Source organism: Balaenoptera acutorostrata, chromosome X, assembly GCF_949987535.1.
Source record: "Balaenoptera acutorostrata chromosome X, mBalAcu1.1, whole genome shotgun sequence".
Lineage (NCBI taxonomy): Eukaryota > Metazoa > Chordata > Mammalia > Artiodactyla > Balaenopteridae > Balaenoptera > Balaenoptera acutorostrata.
This window is the reverse complement of record NC_080085.1, coordinates 49,204,849-49,218,289: the sequence shown is the minus strand read 5'-3', so window position 1 is coordinate 49,218,289 and position 13,441 is coordinate 49,204,849. Positions and strand designations below refer to the sequence as shown.

The following is a 13,441-nucleotide window of genomic DNA, read 5'->3' as shown; positions in this document are numbered from 1 at the left end:
GGCAGAAAGCAGCAGAAAGAAGGCTGGGCCTGGGTGGAGAAAAGGAAACCACAGACCCCAGCTATGAATCTAACCGATCTGATTTCTGAGGGGCTGAACCAGAGCAGAGGGTCTGTCTGCCACTGAAGCGAGAGATCCTTTACTTAGGTGATGCCTACTCTTTATCGCTTCCTCCCCAGCAAATCACCCAGCCTCCTGGAGGCCTGGTTTTCTCATCTGTAGGACAAAGACAATGATCCCTACAACCTTCACAGGATTTCAAGGCATAAAATAGCACATTTAAGGAATGATGCTTTAAACACTGGCATTAACACTAGAGTGACTTTTCTAATCAGAGCTCTTCTGCTCACACGTTGAGTGGCCTCCTACAAGTCCTTTCTCTAGGCTCCAGTCTTCTCATCTGTAAAATGAACAGCCTGATTTTTAAGGGTCCCTCCAGCTGGAAGGTTCTTCACGTTTATGCTGATATTATTAAAACCCTACTGGTCATGAGTGGCTGCACTCCCTTCTGTCACAGCACTTATCAGTGTGTTGTCACTGTCTTTCTCCCCCAGTAGATTATCTCTACTCCCACCACCCAAGTTCAGGCCTTATCACCTCTCATCTAGACTGTCCCACAGCCTCATCACTGAATGCCCTCCAGTCTATCTTCCAAACTGCCCTGTAGCAGGATCTCTCCAATACACTGCTCTCAACACGTCACCCCATACTCTACAATACACACCTCTTCCCTCAGCTTAGAACTCTATGTTGGTTCCCAGTTCGCAACAGAATAAAGCTCCTTATCCCGCTACTCAAGTGTCCTCATGATCTGCACCAGCCAAGTCGTCAGACTCTTCTCTGGATCCTCCCCGCCTCCCTGTTTGTGCTCTAGTTTGTACTGACCTGGTAAAAGTGTTCCCCTCCCCACCTCCACATACCCTGCTGGTCTCATACCTCTGTACGTTTGCTCGTGCTGTCCCCTCCGTCTTAACCTCCCTTTGGTTCCCAATTCCCACCGACCCACATGCCGTCCTTCTTCACCTAGCTAGCCCCTACTCATCCTCCAAGCCTCAGATCAGGCATCACCTCAGTCTGGGTAGATGTCCCTCCTTTGGGCACTCGTGGCCTCCCGTGCTCCCCTCTGGCATAGCACACAAGACACCATGTTACATTTGTCTTCTCCACCCAACTGTGAGCTCCCTGAAGCCAAGAAGCGTATACTATTAATCGTGGAACTCCCTGCCTGCAATAGCACAAGCTGTGACACATCCCAGGTGCACAATATTCACTGGACGGCCCTCTCTCTCTCAGAAGTGTGATGAGCTCCCACATGACCTCTCGCTCCTGCCCTTCCATGGCACGGAATTTTGCAAAATTATTATTATTAATAATAAAAATGCCTACCACCGAGTAAACACACACTCTCTGCTGAACACTTCTCTGTCATCTCACTGAATTCTCACAACAATCATGACAAGATGGGTCATTTATGAATTGTCTAGCATATCAGATGTACAGTTGTGAGGGATGCCTCCCAGTTTTGTAAGGAAATTTGGGGAAAGGAAGAAATTAGGTACTTTTTAATCACAGATATAATGACAATAATTCTAAAGTGGTTCTATAGAGGAAAATATTGGTTTTATTCAGGTGAATGCAGTATACTGCATCTGGAATCCAGTAGGAAATCACAAGGCCCAGCCAGATATGCAATCTTATTATCCTTAAAAAAAAAAAAATATATATATATATATATATATATATATGTATATATATGTATGTATGTATCACATAGCTACAAAGAAATGCATTTGATATTAGTGAAATGGTACATATCAGGTGATAATTGTGATAAATTTCCTTCTAAAATGTTAGCGGAATCATCGTGATCTGTCGTGTAGCCCTGGCTTGTCATGTTTGTTTTAAAAAGGATGTGATGCGACGATCTTGGCTGGGTTGTTTTGTCTGCTACATTCCACCTCTAGAGGGCAGGGCAGCCTCACATATTGTTTTCCATCCTTATCCCTCGGTTTTTTCATCCTGATCAGGACCTTGCTGGGTGTGCTAGGCAGCCAGGAAACTTTCTGATACATTTTTGTGGGGCTGGGGGGAGGGGGGAAACAGGAATCGCACCCATCAGAAAATAGTTTTATCCCCATTGACTTCTGGAGAAAACGGAGGTTCTGAAAGTTAAGTGACTTGCCTAGAGTCACAGAAATTCCTCCTTCCCACGGCACCACATTTTTCTCCAAATGCGAAGGTCCCAGAGAGCTTCAGCTCCTAAGTGCTTAAGAACAGGCGTCCCAGGACTTCCCCAGCGGTCCAGTGTTTAAGACTCTACACTCCCAATGCAGGGGGGCACGGGTTCAATCCCTGGTCGGGGAACTAACATCCCGCATGCCACACTGTGCAGCCAAAACAAAAAACAGGCATCCTTGCGTGAGTGCTTTTCAACATGGATGCCTGGAGAGAGACCTGACACCACAAGGAAGTGAGGGTAACTAGCAAATGATCTTGCCCTAAATGACTTACCACAACAGAGGAATAAGTCATTTACTCATCATTCTTCCCCATGACAAGTGTTGATTCTTCTGCCAGGGAACATAGCAGAGAATGAGCTAGAGGGGCTGTGTCTTTTTCTGACTCCAAGACACCGTGCCTAGCCCAGGGTCAGAGCCCAATAAAGATTTGATGGGTAAATAAGTAATTTCCCACTGGATGAGGCAGAGGGCACACAGGTCCTGTGCAGGCCTCTTTGCTCCTTTCAGGACAGAAGATCCCGCATTAAGGGAGAAGAACATGGTATGACATGGCCATGGCATGGGAGGGACAAGTAATGATGAGCAGATTGGCCTAAATGTCTCTGAAGTCTCATCTGACTCTGCTACCCTGACATCCTATGAACTGGGAGACTGGTGAGTGGGAGGAACACAGAGGGCAGAGGCCAAACAGCTCCAGGGAGCATGAGGAAAAAGCCACAGAGAAGCCAAGAGAACCCTGAAGTTGAGTCATCTCTCTCTACAGGAGTCCTGAAAGGAAGAACACCTTAGGCACCCCTGGCCATTAGTGCACCGGGACTTAATCTGACAATCATTTGTCTACTCTACATTTACTGAGCAGCTACTATGTGCTGTGCTATGTTTTTCCAAGCTTCTAGCTCCTTCAGTTACGCCCACAGCACCTAGCAGAGGGACTGACACAACGTGCACATGATATATGTGTATGAAATCTTAAGCTGACGGAGCCCTCAAACTAGTAGAGATGACACAACATGTAAACAAATAAAGGTATAAAAAGGGGCAAAGTGCTCATTTCAAGGGTCAGGGACAGACCTGTGCGCAAACACGGGAGAGGCAACAACAGTGGAATGCAGCCTGGGCACTGGATGGAACAGCCCGGGAGAAGGGAACAACATGAGCAAAGACCCAGAGGCTCTCAGGAGGCTGAGTGGGCTGACAATGGGGCACACAGGCCAGTCTGGCTGGAACTCGGTCTGTGTGAGGGGGACTGTAAAAAGATGAGAGGAGAAAGGTGAGATCCTAAAGGGCCCATGCATGGCAGGCAAAGCAGTCTGAACCTTCTCCTGCAGGCAGAGACAGCGGGAAACTGCTGGAGCCCCACACAAAGCTTGGTCTGGCTGTACCTCATCAGGGGCCCGAGGGAACAAGAGCAGGAGGGCATCGATTAGGAGACTGTGGTCAAAATCCAAGAGGCTGTCAGGAGAGGGAGCTTGACTCAAGCAGTGGTCCCAGGAGCTCTGCTGGGGGAAGCCCAGAGCCACACCCAGAGCATCTTTACCGTCTTCACACCTGCCTGCAGGAGGCATTGGTGGACCAAAGGCTCAGAAGCCAGATAGTTCTGGGCCTCATGCAGTTGTGTAACCTTGGGCAGGTCATCGCACCTCTCTGACCTCTCGTTTCCCTGTCTGAAAAAAGAGGATAATACCAATACCCACCTGGCATGGACTCTGTGCAAATGAGATAAGAAGTAGCATGGAATGGTGGGTGAGAACGTTGTGGATGGACTCTGGAGCCTGGCCACCTGGGCTCCTTCTAACTCCTTCTCAGTTCTGCTACTTATTCACTGAGTGACCTTGGGGAAGTTATCCAACCTTTCTGGGCCTCGGTTTCCTCATCTGTGAAATGGACTTAATAACAGTATCTACATCAAAGGATTCATATGGCGATTGAATGAATTAATACACAGAAGGCACTTAGAACAAATAGTGCTTGGCACACAGTAAATGCAGGTTAAAAAAAGACGTTAGCTATTGTTACATAAAGCCACATAGGGTGGTGCCTGGCACATAGAAGGCTGAGGCTCACTCAGCACATGTGCGGCCCCTTCTCCATGCCCCAGGCCTCCCCTGTGCTCCCAGCAAATTCAGAGGCCACAGGAGGCAGAGGTGAGACAGATGAAAGAGTAGCAGAGGGCAAGCCTGGGTCCGGTCTTCCTCCCACCTCCCCCTCCATCCGACGCCCACTCTCTCCAAAGCTCCCTGCCCAGGTCTTTGACCAGTGGCCTGGCCTCCACTCTTCACTGCCCTTCCTACTCATTTTGTCCTAAGCACCGGCACTACAGTGGGTCAGGCTTGGTCCCCTGTGTGTTTGGCCAGGGAAGGGGGTGGGAGGGCTCTCAAGCCTCAAGCGCAGAGAGTCTGGTGTTTGCTCAGCCTGGGGGCCCCTCCTGCTCTGTGCACACAGCCAAGAAATGTTTGTGGATGACAACAGCCCCATTCTCGCCCCAGATCTGACTGAGAAGCAAGATTCCTCTAATTCTCATTCAATTCGACATTATCATTGCCTCCCACATGAGTATAATGCTCCCAACACAGTGGGGGGAGGGAGAGAAATGGTATTCCCTCCTGGGAAGAAGGAAAGACCCCCACCCCCCGCCCAGGAAAAGTGCCCAATACCCCAAAGGAGACAGACTTCCCCAAGGCCCCTCCCTGGGCTCCCTCCCTCCCTCCCAGTGCCCTCAGCCCCCGTGGGGAGCACACTGACACTCCAGCGCACACACAAGACAACCCGGCAACTGTGCCTGGAGCCTAGACCACGCATTGCCCTGGCTGTTGAGAACACCAGGCCGGTCCTGCTGGTTGCTGTTCCCCAATGCAAGCCAGCCTGCTCGGGGTGGGGGGTGTTGCAGAGGATGAAGAGTTACCACCAAACCAGCTTCAGCCCACCACCGCCTACGGCAGAGCCGGAGCTGGGCCCAGGCAAAAATCGTACGAAATGCAGCTCTCTTCAGCGTGGAGGACTCAGCAGTGGCCCCCAGCACGCCTGTAAATCATTCCAGGCGCCAGAACTGCAAGGGGGGCCAGGCCAAGATCAACAACGAAAACAGAGCTCTTCTCTAACCATGGGGAGTGGGGGTAACAATTCCAGGGAAAAAGACCTGAGCATTGCAGAGACCAGCAGCTGCTAAAAAAACAAACAAGCAAGCAAAGACCTCATGTACAGAGGCCCAGTGGCCAGAAGGAGGTCGGGCCTCATCGTGCGCTATGCTGCACTAGAAAGGCCACACCCAGAGCACAGCAGAAGGCAGACTGGCATCCGGGAACCTGTCCAGAAGAGACAGTGCGGGAGGATGTGGGAATCCTGGGGGGATGACATAGGTGGGGGTGGACATGACAGCTGCTATCAACTGCGGTAGAGGGCAAGTTCACAGGCTCGGGAGTCTGTCTCACAGATAGTGTGACCTCTGGTGTGTTACTTCACTTCTCTGAGCCCTCGGTTTCTTCAGCTGTAAAACGTGGGTTGTGGTGACAGACGGACAGGGTCCCTGGGCAGAGAGGCCCTTCAACAAGCAGCAGCTGGGCCCAGGCCCCTCTCTCCCCTCTTCCTCCACCAGAGGGAGCCTGGGGACCAGGAGCGCCCAGCATGTACCAGCTCTACCTAGCCTCCCCCAATGCTGCAGCCTCTGCTGCTCAACACCCACCCTGCCTGCCCTGGCTTCCAGCGGCAGTCTCTCACCCACTCCTTACAAACCCAGAACAGGCCTGGCAGGGGAGTAGCTTGCAGCAGCTGTGGCGACAACAATGGTTAGTGCATCAATAGGCCCTCCTGACGCCTGGTCGAGAGAGAAGGAGGGAGAGCGGAAAGAAGGGAGACAAGGCCTTCTGCCCTCCCCCATCGACTCCCCCTCTCATCACTCATCCCAGAGCCATCTCCCCCTGCTCAAATCCTCCAGATACCTCAGGCTCTCCTGGCCTCTCCCAGTTGGTGACCTGGCCAGGTCCTGAGGCCAAGAGACTCCTTCAGGCTGGAAAGCTCCAGTGGAAAAATAACAGGCCTCGGAGACAGGTGGACTTGGGTTCTAGCCCCAGCTCTATTAGGAACTGGCAGTGTAATCTTGAGCACGTTCCCTTCATTTTTTTTGGAGCCTCAGTTTCCCCATCTCTAAAATGGAGTTGCTAGTGCTCACTGCACAGGCCCTGTTGTGAGGACCAAAAGAGGTAATAATGGGTGTGCAAATATTTAATATATGGTTAGGAGAAATTCAAAGTACCCTCTAAATCCCCGTATTAATCCAGTAGGAAATGTGAAGCAAGGGAATCCAACAAACAGCCTGGAGGGTGCACAAAAAGAGGGAAAGACCGAGAGGCAGGCCTGTCCAGATGGCAGAAGCACAGAGCTCAAGAGCAAACAGGCTTGCAGCCAGCCAAGAGATTCAGACCCACGTCTGCAGGATGGAGAATCTGAGAGGAATGGAATCCTAGAATTGGGGAAGACCCAGGTCATTTCATTGGGCTTTCCACCAGTTCAGGAATTATGCTTTCTCCAGCCCTCCCCGACCCCCTTGAGGCAGTCCACTGCATCACCAGACAGCCAGGTTGGAAAGTTCTTCCTGATTTATCCCAGAATTTCCCATTGCTCCTGGTTCTGCTCCCTGGAGCCACACATAATGAGGCTGCTTCCTCTGTCACAGGTTTGACCACTCTGGAAAAGTCTTCCGCAGCTAGGCTAAAGGACCACAATGCCCATACAGTCTCCCTCTGTCCCCACCCCATCATGGCCCTCTCCTGAAAAGGCCTTGCTTGGTCAGTCGACCTGGCCCCTCCCTCCAGTGTGGGGCCCCAAGCTGCACACAGTCAGTCCTCCTGGAATGGGCTCCCAGCAGCCCTGCCTGGGCAGAAGAGTCCATCTCCCTCTGGGGCAGCCCACACCAAACCTCAGCTGAGGGTGCACTGCAGTGAAGCCCAGCCGAGCCCTTGAGCTGCAGCTGCTGCTCCTGGGGCCCAGCCATCTCAACCCAGCACCCCAGCCTGCTGCCTCACCACGGGGGAGTTGCAGAGAGCTGTCTCCCGGCAGATTTCCTGAGGCAGAAGGCTTCCCCACCCCCAGCCCAGCCTCCAAGAGACACTCCACTGGTTGTGGCACATGGTAGGACCAGCTGAGCAGTGAGAGGAGGGGGAAAGCTGTCCATTCGCTAGAGGACTTCAGACTTGCTCTGTAGTGGTGGCTGGATTAGTCACAGAACCATCAAATCTAAGCTGGAGGGGCCCTTTAAAGAGCATTCAAGGCAGACCTTGCCTTTTAAAAAGATATGGGGGAACTGATGGCCTGAGAGAGGAAGGGACTCAGTCAAGGTCACAAAGCCAATCTGCAGCAGAGCTGGAAGGGGAACCTGGGTTTCCTAACTCCCAGGTCAGTATTCTTTCCAATCCAGCAAAGAGAAATCAGGGAGCCTTTAGGGCAGCCCTGTGAGCCTGCACGCCCTTGACTCTCTTGGCCTGACATTTATCCCGACCAGCTCACTGGGGTATCTGCATGGAAGAAGTGGACCCAGCCCATGCCCCACCAACCCAATAGATGTTGCCAAGGTGTCCCAAATAGGCAGAAACACAGACCCCAGCACAGAAACTGGCACTGATCCAACAAGAGGGAAGATCTGTAGACTTCCCTTGCTGGTACGCTCTTTAATTGGGTGGTTTTTCCTTGAGGGTGGAGAGGGGGTGGTCTTTGAGGAACTAGCCAAGGGCCAGGCCTCCATCTTTGCTCCCCCGACCAGGATGTGCTGCAGTTCCCCTCAGAGGGATATCAACCTCCAGCAGCCATTCTGGTCCCCACCTGCCTCTCTGCGAAAGGATGGAGCTGAGGCCGCCAGAGGAGATCAGATCAGGCCTGTGCTCAGGACCCGCAGAGGAGACCGGAGGGGGGGGGCTTTCTTTCCCTTGGGGCTCTGATCTGACACCGTCGGAGACAATAAAAATCCCAACCGGCACATCCAAATAAAATAAATAAATGAAAAGCCATCCTCTGGCAAGGATATAGCGAGGGGGTGAAGAAGTGGAGGGGATGATGACTGCTCCAGGCCCTCACTGGCCACGGTTTTGAGAAAGAAGAGACGCCTGCACTCATCGGGCCAACCCACTCTGGGGTAGCTAGAGAAGGGGTGTCGGCTGCACGAGGGGGACCCGGCTTCTCCCGGCAGGTTGGGACTGGAGAGAAGGACATGGAATCAGGCACCGGCTTCTTACTTTACCAGCCATACAAGTTGGAGAGGGAACTAGCGGGGAAGAGCCAGGGAAGACAAACACGCGTTCCTTACTTTCTCTGGAGGGTTGTGGCCGGGCTGGTGCTGGTACTGGTACTGTGGCCGCCGCCGGCCCCGGGGCTGGAGCTCCTGGATGCGCCACGGCTCAGCTGGCCCCGCTCTCGCGGTGGACGGGGCCCCACGCCCACCGCCGCCGAATAGCCGGATTCCTTCTCGCGGCCCGGGTGCGCTGGCCCGGCCTCCCGCCCGCCACGCTCGCGACCCAGGGCTGGGTTCTCGTGGTGCAGGTGGCACTGGGCCACGTCGCGCTCGCGGGCAGAGTAACCAGCAGTGTCCTGGAGTGGGTAGGAGGCGTCCCGCTCCTTGTCCCGATACACAGCCTCCCGGTTCTGATAGGCGCCGTCCCGGTTCGGGTAGCCCACGTCCCGGGCCGCCTGGTGGAACTGACTCTCCCGCAGCTCGCGGTGGTGGAACTGGGTCTCGCGCAGGTTCTGGTACTGGCTCTCGCGGCTCGGGCTATCCCGCGCACCGTGGGGGTCCCGGTGCAGCTCCCCGCGGTGCAGCTGGCTCTCTTCTCTCAGGTCGCGGTTCTCCTGGGTGAGCTGGTCCAGCTGGCCCTCCAGCTCTTCGATGCGCCGCCGCTGGGTCTCCAGCAGCTGCTGCTGGCTCTCTATGATGTTGTTCAGCTCCAGCAGGTACTCCACCGCCCGGTTGGGGCTCTCGGATCCCGGGCCGCCCGGGGGACCCGACCCCGCCTCCATCCTGGCGGCCCAGGGGCAGGGGAAGGGGCAGGAGAGCCCGGTCCCCGCTCGCTCACGGCGCCACCCTCCCCCGGGCCCAGCCGGGGGAGGGGGCCGGCGGGACGCGAGGGCGCGCACCGGGCTCGAGGGCCCGGGGGCCCGGGGGGGCCCGGGAGACAGCGCTGGGGCAGGCGGCACGGGGAGCAGGAGCTGAGGCTGCCGCTGCCGCTGCCGCCGCCGCCGCCACCGCCACCGCCACGGCTCTCGAGGACGCGGCCCACGGCGCTCCGCCCGCTGCGGAGTCACTGCGCAGCGCGGCCGCGCGGGACCGCCCCGGCCGCCGGCCCGCCCCCCGCCCCTGCCCCCACCCCGCGCGCCCGGCCCGCCCCCGAGCGTCCCACCTGCCACCGCCGCCAGCACCCGAAGCCGGACCCGCCCCAAGGCACCCGGGCCAGCCCCATCACATTCCACCGGTCCCAGAGTCTGCACTTAATGCAGCCTAAAGAAGCCCTCCATTCCAGTCCGTTCCAATGTCCCTTGGGTCCACCAGGCCCAAGATCCTCGTCTAAGACCTCCCAGAAAACTCCATCCCAGGCAGCTCCCAGGTCTGGGCATCACACAGACTCCCCATCCCCTGGGTCTGCCAATCCCACGTGTCAGATTCCCCATCCCATCCAACCCCTGGACCTCCTACCTCCGGTGACCTCTCTCTAGCCCACAGCATGGCCAGTCCCAGGATCTCCCACTCCAACAAGCCCTTGGACACCCCATCACAGCCAGTCTTAGGATCAAAGCCCCATTCATTCATTCAACCCCCATTTTCTGCTCTCTTTTGGAAATGCTCACCTCCATTTACTCCATCACCTCCATCCAATGAAACTGTACCCATCTTTCAAGACTTATATGCCACCTTACTGAAGCCAGCCCTGATCTCCCCAGCCAGAATCGCTCGCTTCCTCCACACGTCTTTTGTGGCACTTGTGGGACAAGTGGAACTCTGCTTTATAGCGCATTCATTTTTGTTCTTGTGTCATGTCCTCTGCCAGACCAAGCTCCTTAAAGCCAGAAACATGTCTTCATTCATCTTTGTGAGCAGGTTGGGGTAGAAGAGAAAGCTTGAGTTTTACAGTCAGACAGAACTGGATTTAAATTTCATCTTCTCTCTGAACTTCCATTTCCCTATCAATAACACCTACCTCACAGGAGTGGTCTTGGGAAACAGCATGCAAAAACATTTGTCACAGAAAAGACAACACAGAAAATGGAAGAAAATATTTGCAAATGATATATCTGAATATGTAAAGAACTCTTACAGCTCAACATCAAAAAAACAACCCATTTTTTAATGGCCAAAGGACTTGAATAGATACTTCTCCAAAGATATACAAATGACCATTAACCACATGAAAAGATGCTCAACATCATTAGCCATCAGGGGAATGCAGATCAAAACCACAATGAGCTTTCTATTGTAACTTAAAGGGAAACTTTCACAATGTCCAGAGCCCTTGATATCCTGAGATGAAGGAGGAGGATGTCCTTAAATTCCTTGCAGCAGGAACCCACTTAGGTGGCACCAACCTTGACTTCAAATGGAACAGTATGTCTACAAAAGGCAAAGTGATGGTATCTACATCATAAATCTAAAGAGGAGCTTCTGCTGGTGACTCGTGCCACTGAAAACCCAGCTGATGTCAGTGTCATATCTTCCAGGAATACTGGCCAGCAAGCTGTGCTGAAGTTCGCTGCTGCCACCAGGGCCACTCCTACTGCTGGCCACTTCGCTCCTGGAATCTTCGTTAACAAGATCCAGGCAGCCTTCCGTGAGCCACAACTTCCAGTGGTCACTGATCCCACCGCTGACCACCAGCCTCTCACAGAGGTGTCTTATGTTAACCTGCCCACCATTGCTCTGTGTGACACAGATTCTCCTCTGTGCCACGTGGACACTGCTACCCCATGCAACAACAAAGGAGCCCACTCAGTGGGTCTGATGTGGATGCTGGCCTGGGAAGTACCATGCATATGTGACACCATCTCCCATGAGCACCCACTGGAGGTCATGCTTGATCTCTGCTTCTACAGAGACCCTAAAGAGATCGAAAAGGATAAACAGGCCACTGCTGGAAAGGTGTGACCGTGGAAGAATTTCAGAGTGAATGGACCGCTCCAGCTCCTGAGTTTACTGCTACTCAACCTGAGGTCACAGGCTGGTCTGATAGTATGTTGGTGCCCTCTGTGACTATCCAGCAATTCTCTGCTGAAGATTGGAGCACTCAGCCCACCACTGAAGACTACTCCCAATGCTCAGGCCACTGAATGGGTAGGAACGACCACTGGGTAGTTTGAAGCTGTTCTTCCATAGGCTCTTAAACAGAAAATGGAAATAAAGTTGTGGAAAAATAAACATCAGTTTCTTAAAACACACACATACAGATACCACTTCACACCCACTATGATAGCTAAAACAAAAAGGACAGACAAGGAGAAGTACTGGTGAGCATGTGGAGCGATTGCTGGTGGGAATGTAAAATGGTTCAGTTGCTTTGGAAAACAGTTTGGAAGTTTCTCAAAATGTTAAACATAGGGTTACCATATGACCCAGGAATCCAATCCTAGGAATATACCCAAGGGCAATGAAAAATGTTTACACGAAAACTTATACATGAATGTTCATAGCAGCATTATTCATAATAGCCAAAAAGTGGAAACAATTAAATGTTCATCTGTTGATGAATGGGTAAACAAAATGTGGTATATCTACACAGTGGAATATTGTTCAGCCATAAAAAGGAATGAAGTTCCAAAACATATAAACAGCCCATCCAACTCAATGTCAAAAAAGCAAAAAAATTTTTTAAATGGGCAGAAGACCTGAATAGACATTTTCCCAAAGAAGATGTACAGATGTCCAACAGGCACATTAACAGATGCTCAACATCCCTAATCATCAGAGAAATGCAAATCAAAACCACAATGAGATGTCACCTCACACCTGTCAGAATGGCTATCATCAAAAAGACCACAAATAACAAGTGTTGATGAGGATGTGAAGAAAAGGGAACCCTAGTACAATGTTGGTGGGAATGTAAATTGGTGCAGCCACTGTGGAAAACAGTATGGAGGTTCCTCAAAAAACTAAAAATAGAACTGCCATATGATCCAGCAATTCAACTCCTGGGTATATATCCAAAGAAAAGGAAAGCATTACTTCGAAAAGATATATGCACCCCAATGTTCGTAGCAGTATTACTTACAGTAGCTAAGATATGGAAGCAACCTAAGTGTCCTTCAACAGATGAATGGATAAAGAAGATGTGGTATATGTACAAGATGGAATACTACTCAGCCATAAAAAAGAGTGACATTTTGCCATTTGCAACAATATGGATGGACTTGGAGGGTATCATGCTTAGTGAAATAAGTCAGACAGTGAAAGGCAAATACTGATGATATCATTTATATGTGGAATCTAAAAAATAAAACAAAGTAATGAATACAACAAAACCAAAACAGACTTACAGTTATAGAGAACAAATTAGTGGTTACCAGTGAGGAGAGGGAAGCGGGGAGGGGCAAGAGAGGGGTAGAGGATTAAGAGGTACAAACTACTATCTATAAAATAAATAAGCTACAGGGTATATTGTACAGCACAGGGAATATAGCCAATTTTTATAGTAACTATAAATGGAATATAACCTTTAAAAATTGTGAATCACTGTATTGTACACCTGAAACTTATATAATATTGTAAATCAACTATACCTCAATTCTTAAGAAAGGAGTGAAGTACTGATACATGCTAAAACATGGATGAACCTTGAAAACATTATGCTAAATTATGCTAAAGGAGACACAAAAGTCCACATATCGCATGATTCCATTTATATAAAATTCCAGAATAGGCAAATCCATAGAGACAAAAAGTAGCGTAGTGGTTGTCAGGGGCGAGGGCATGGGTTGGGGAAAGAAGAGTGACTGCTATGGGGTTTTGGGGAGGGAGAATGAAAATTTTCTAAAATTAGATGGTGGTGATGGTTGCACAACCCTGTTAATTAAAAACCACTGAATTGTACATTTTAAAAGGGAGAATTTTACGGTATGTGAATTGTAACTCCGATAAAGCTGCTTTTTAAAAACACTTTGCACAGAGTCTAGCATGTAACAGCAACTACAGTTGCTAATAACACATCTATGGTGCTTACCATGTGTCAGGCACTGTG

General features: G+C 51.4%; 1 protein-coding gene and 1 pseudogene across 3 annotated transcripts in view; one reads left to right on the top strand and one right to left on the bottom strand.

The window, feature by feature from the left end:
• The window catches only part of IQSEC2 (IQ motif and Sec7 domain ArfGEF 2), a 75,683-nt gene extending 66,195 nt beyond the window's left edge, over positions 1-9,488 (bottom strand). For 2 of the 3 annotated variants that reach the window (XM_057538642.1, XM_057538646.1), the window contains exon 1: positions 8,533-9,374. In XM_057538642.1, the coding sequence (XP_057394625.1) occupies positions 8,533-9,239 (707 nt within the window). In that variant the 5' untranslated portion in view covers positions 9,240-9,374. Of the gene's footprint in view, positions 1-8,532 lie in introns of all 3 variants that reach the window. The other variant, XM_057538643.1, reaches the window with a different exon arrangement.
• A 1,225-nt stretch (positions 9,489-10,713) lies between these two features.
• On the top strand, positions 10,714-11,562 carry LOC103012239 (40S ribosomal protein SA-like; annotated as a pseudogene).
• The last annotated feature ends 1,879 nt before the right edge of the window (positions 11,563-13,441 follow it).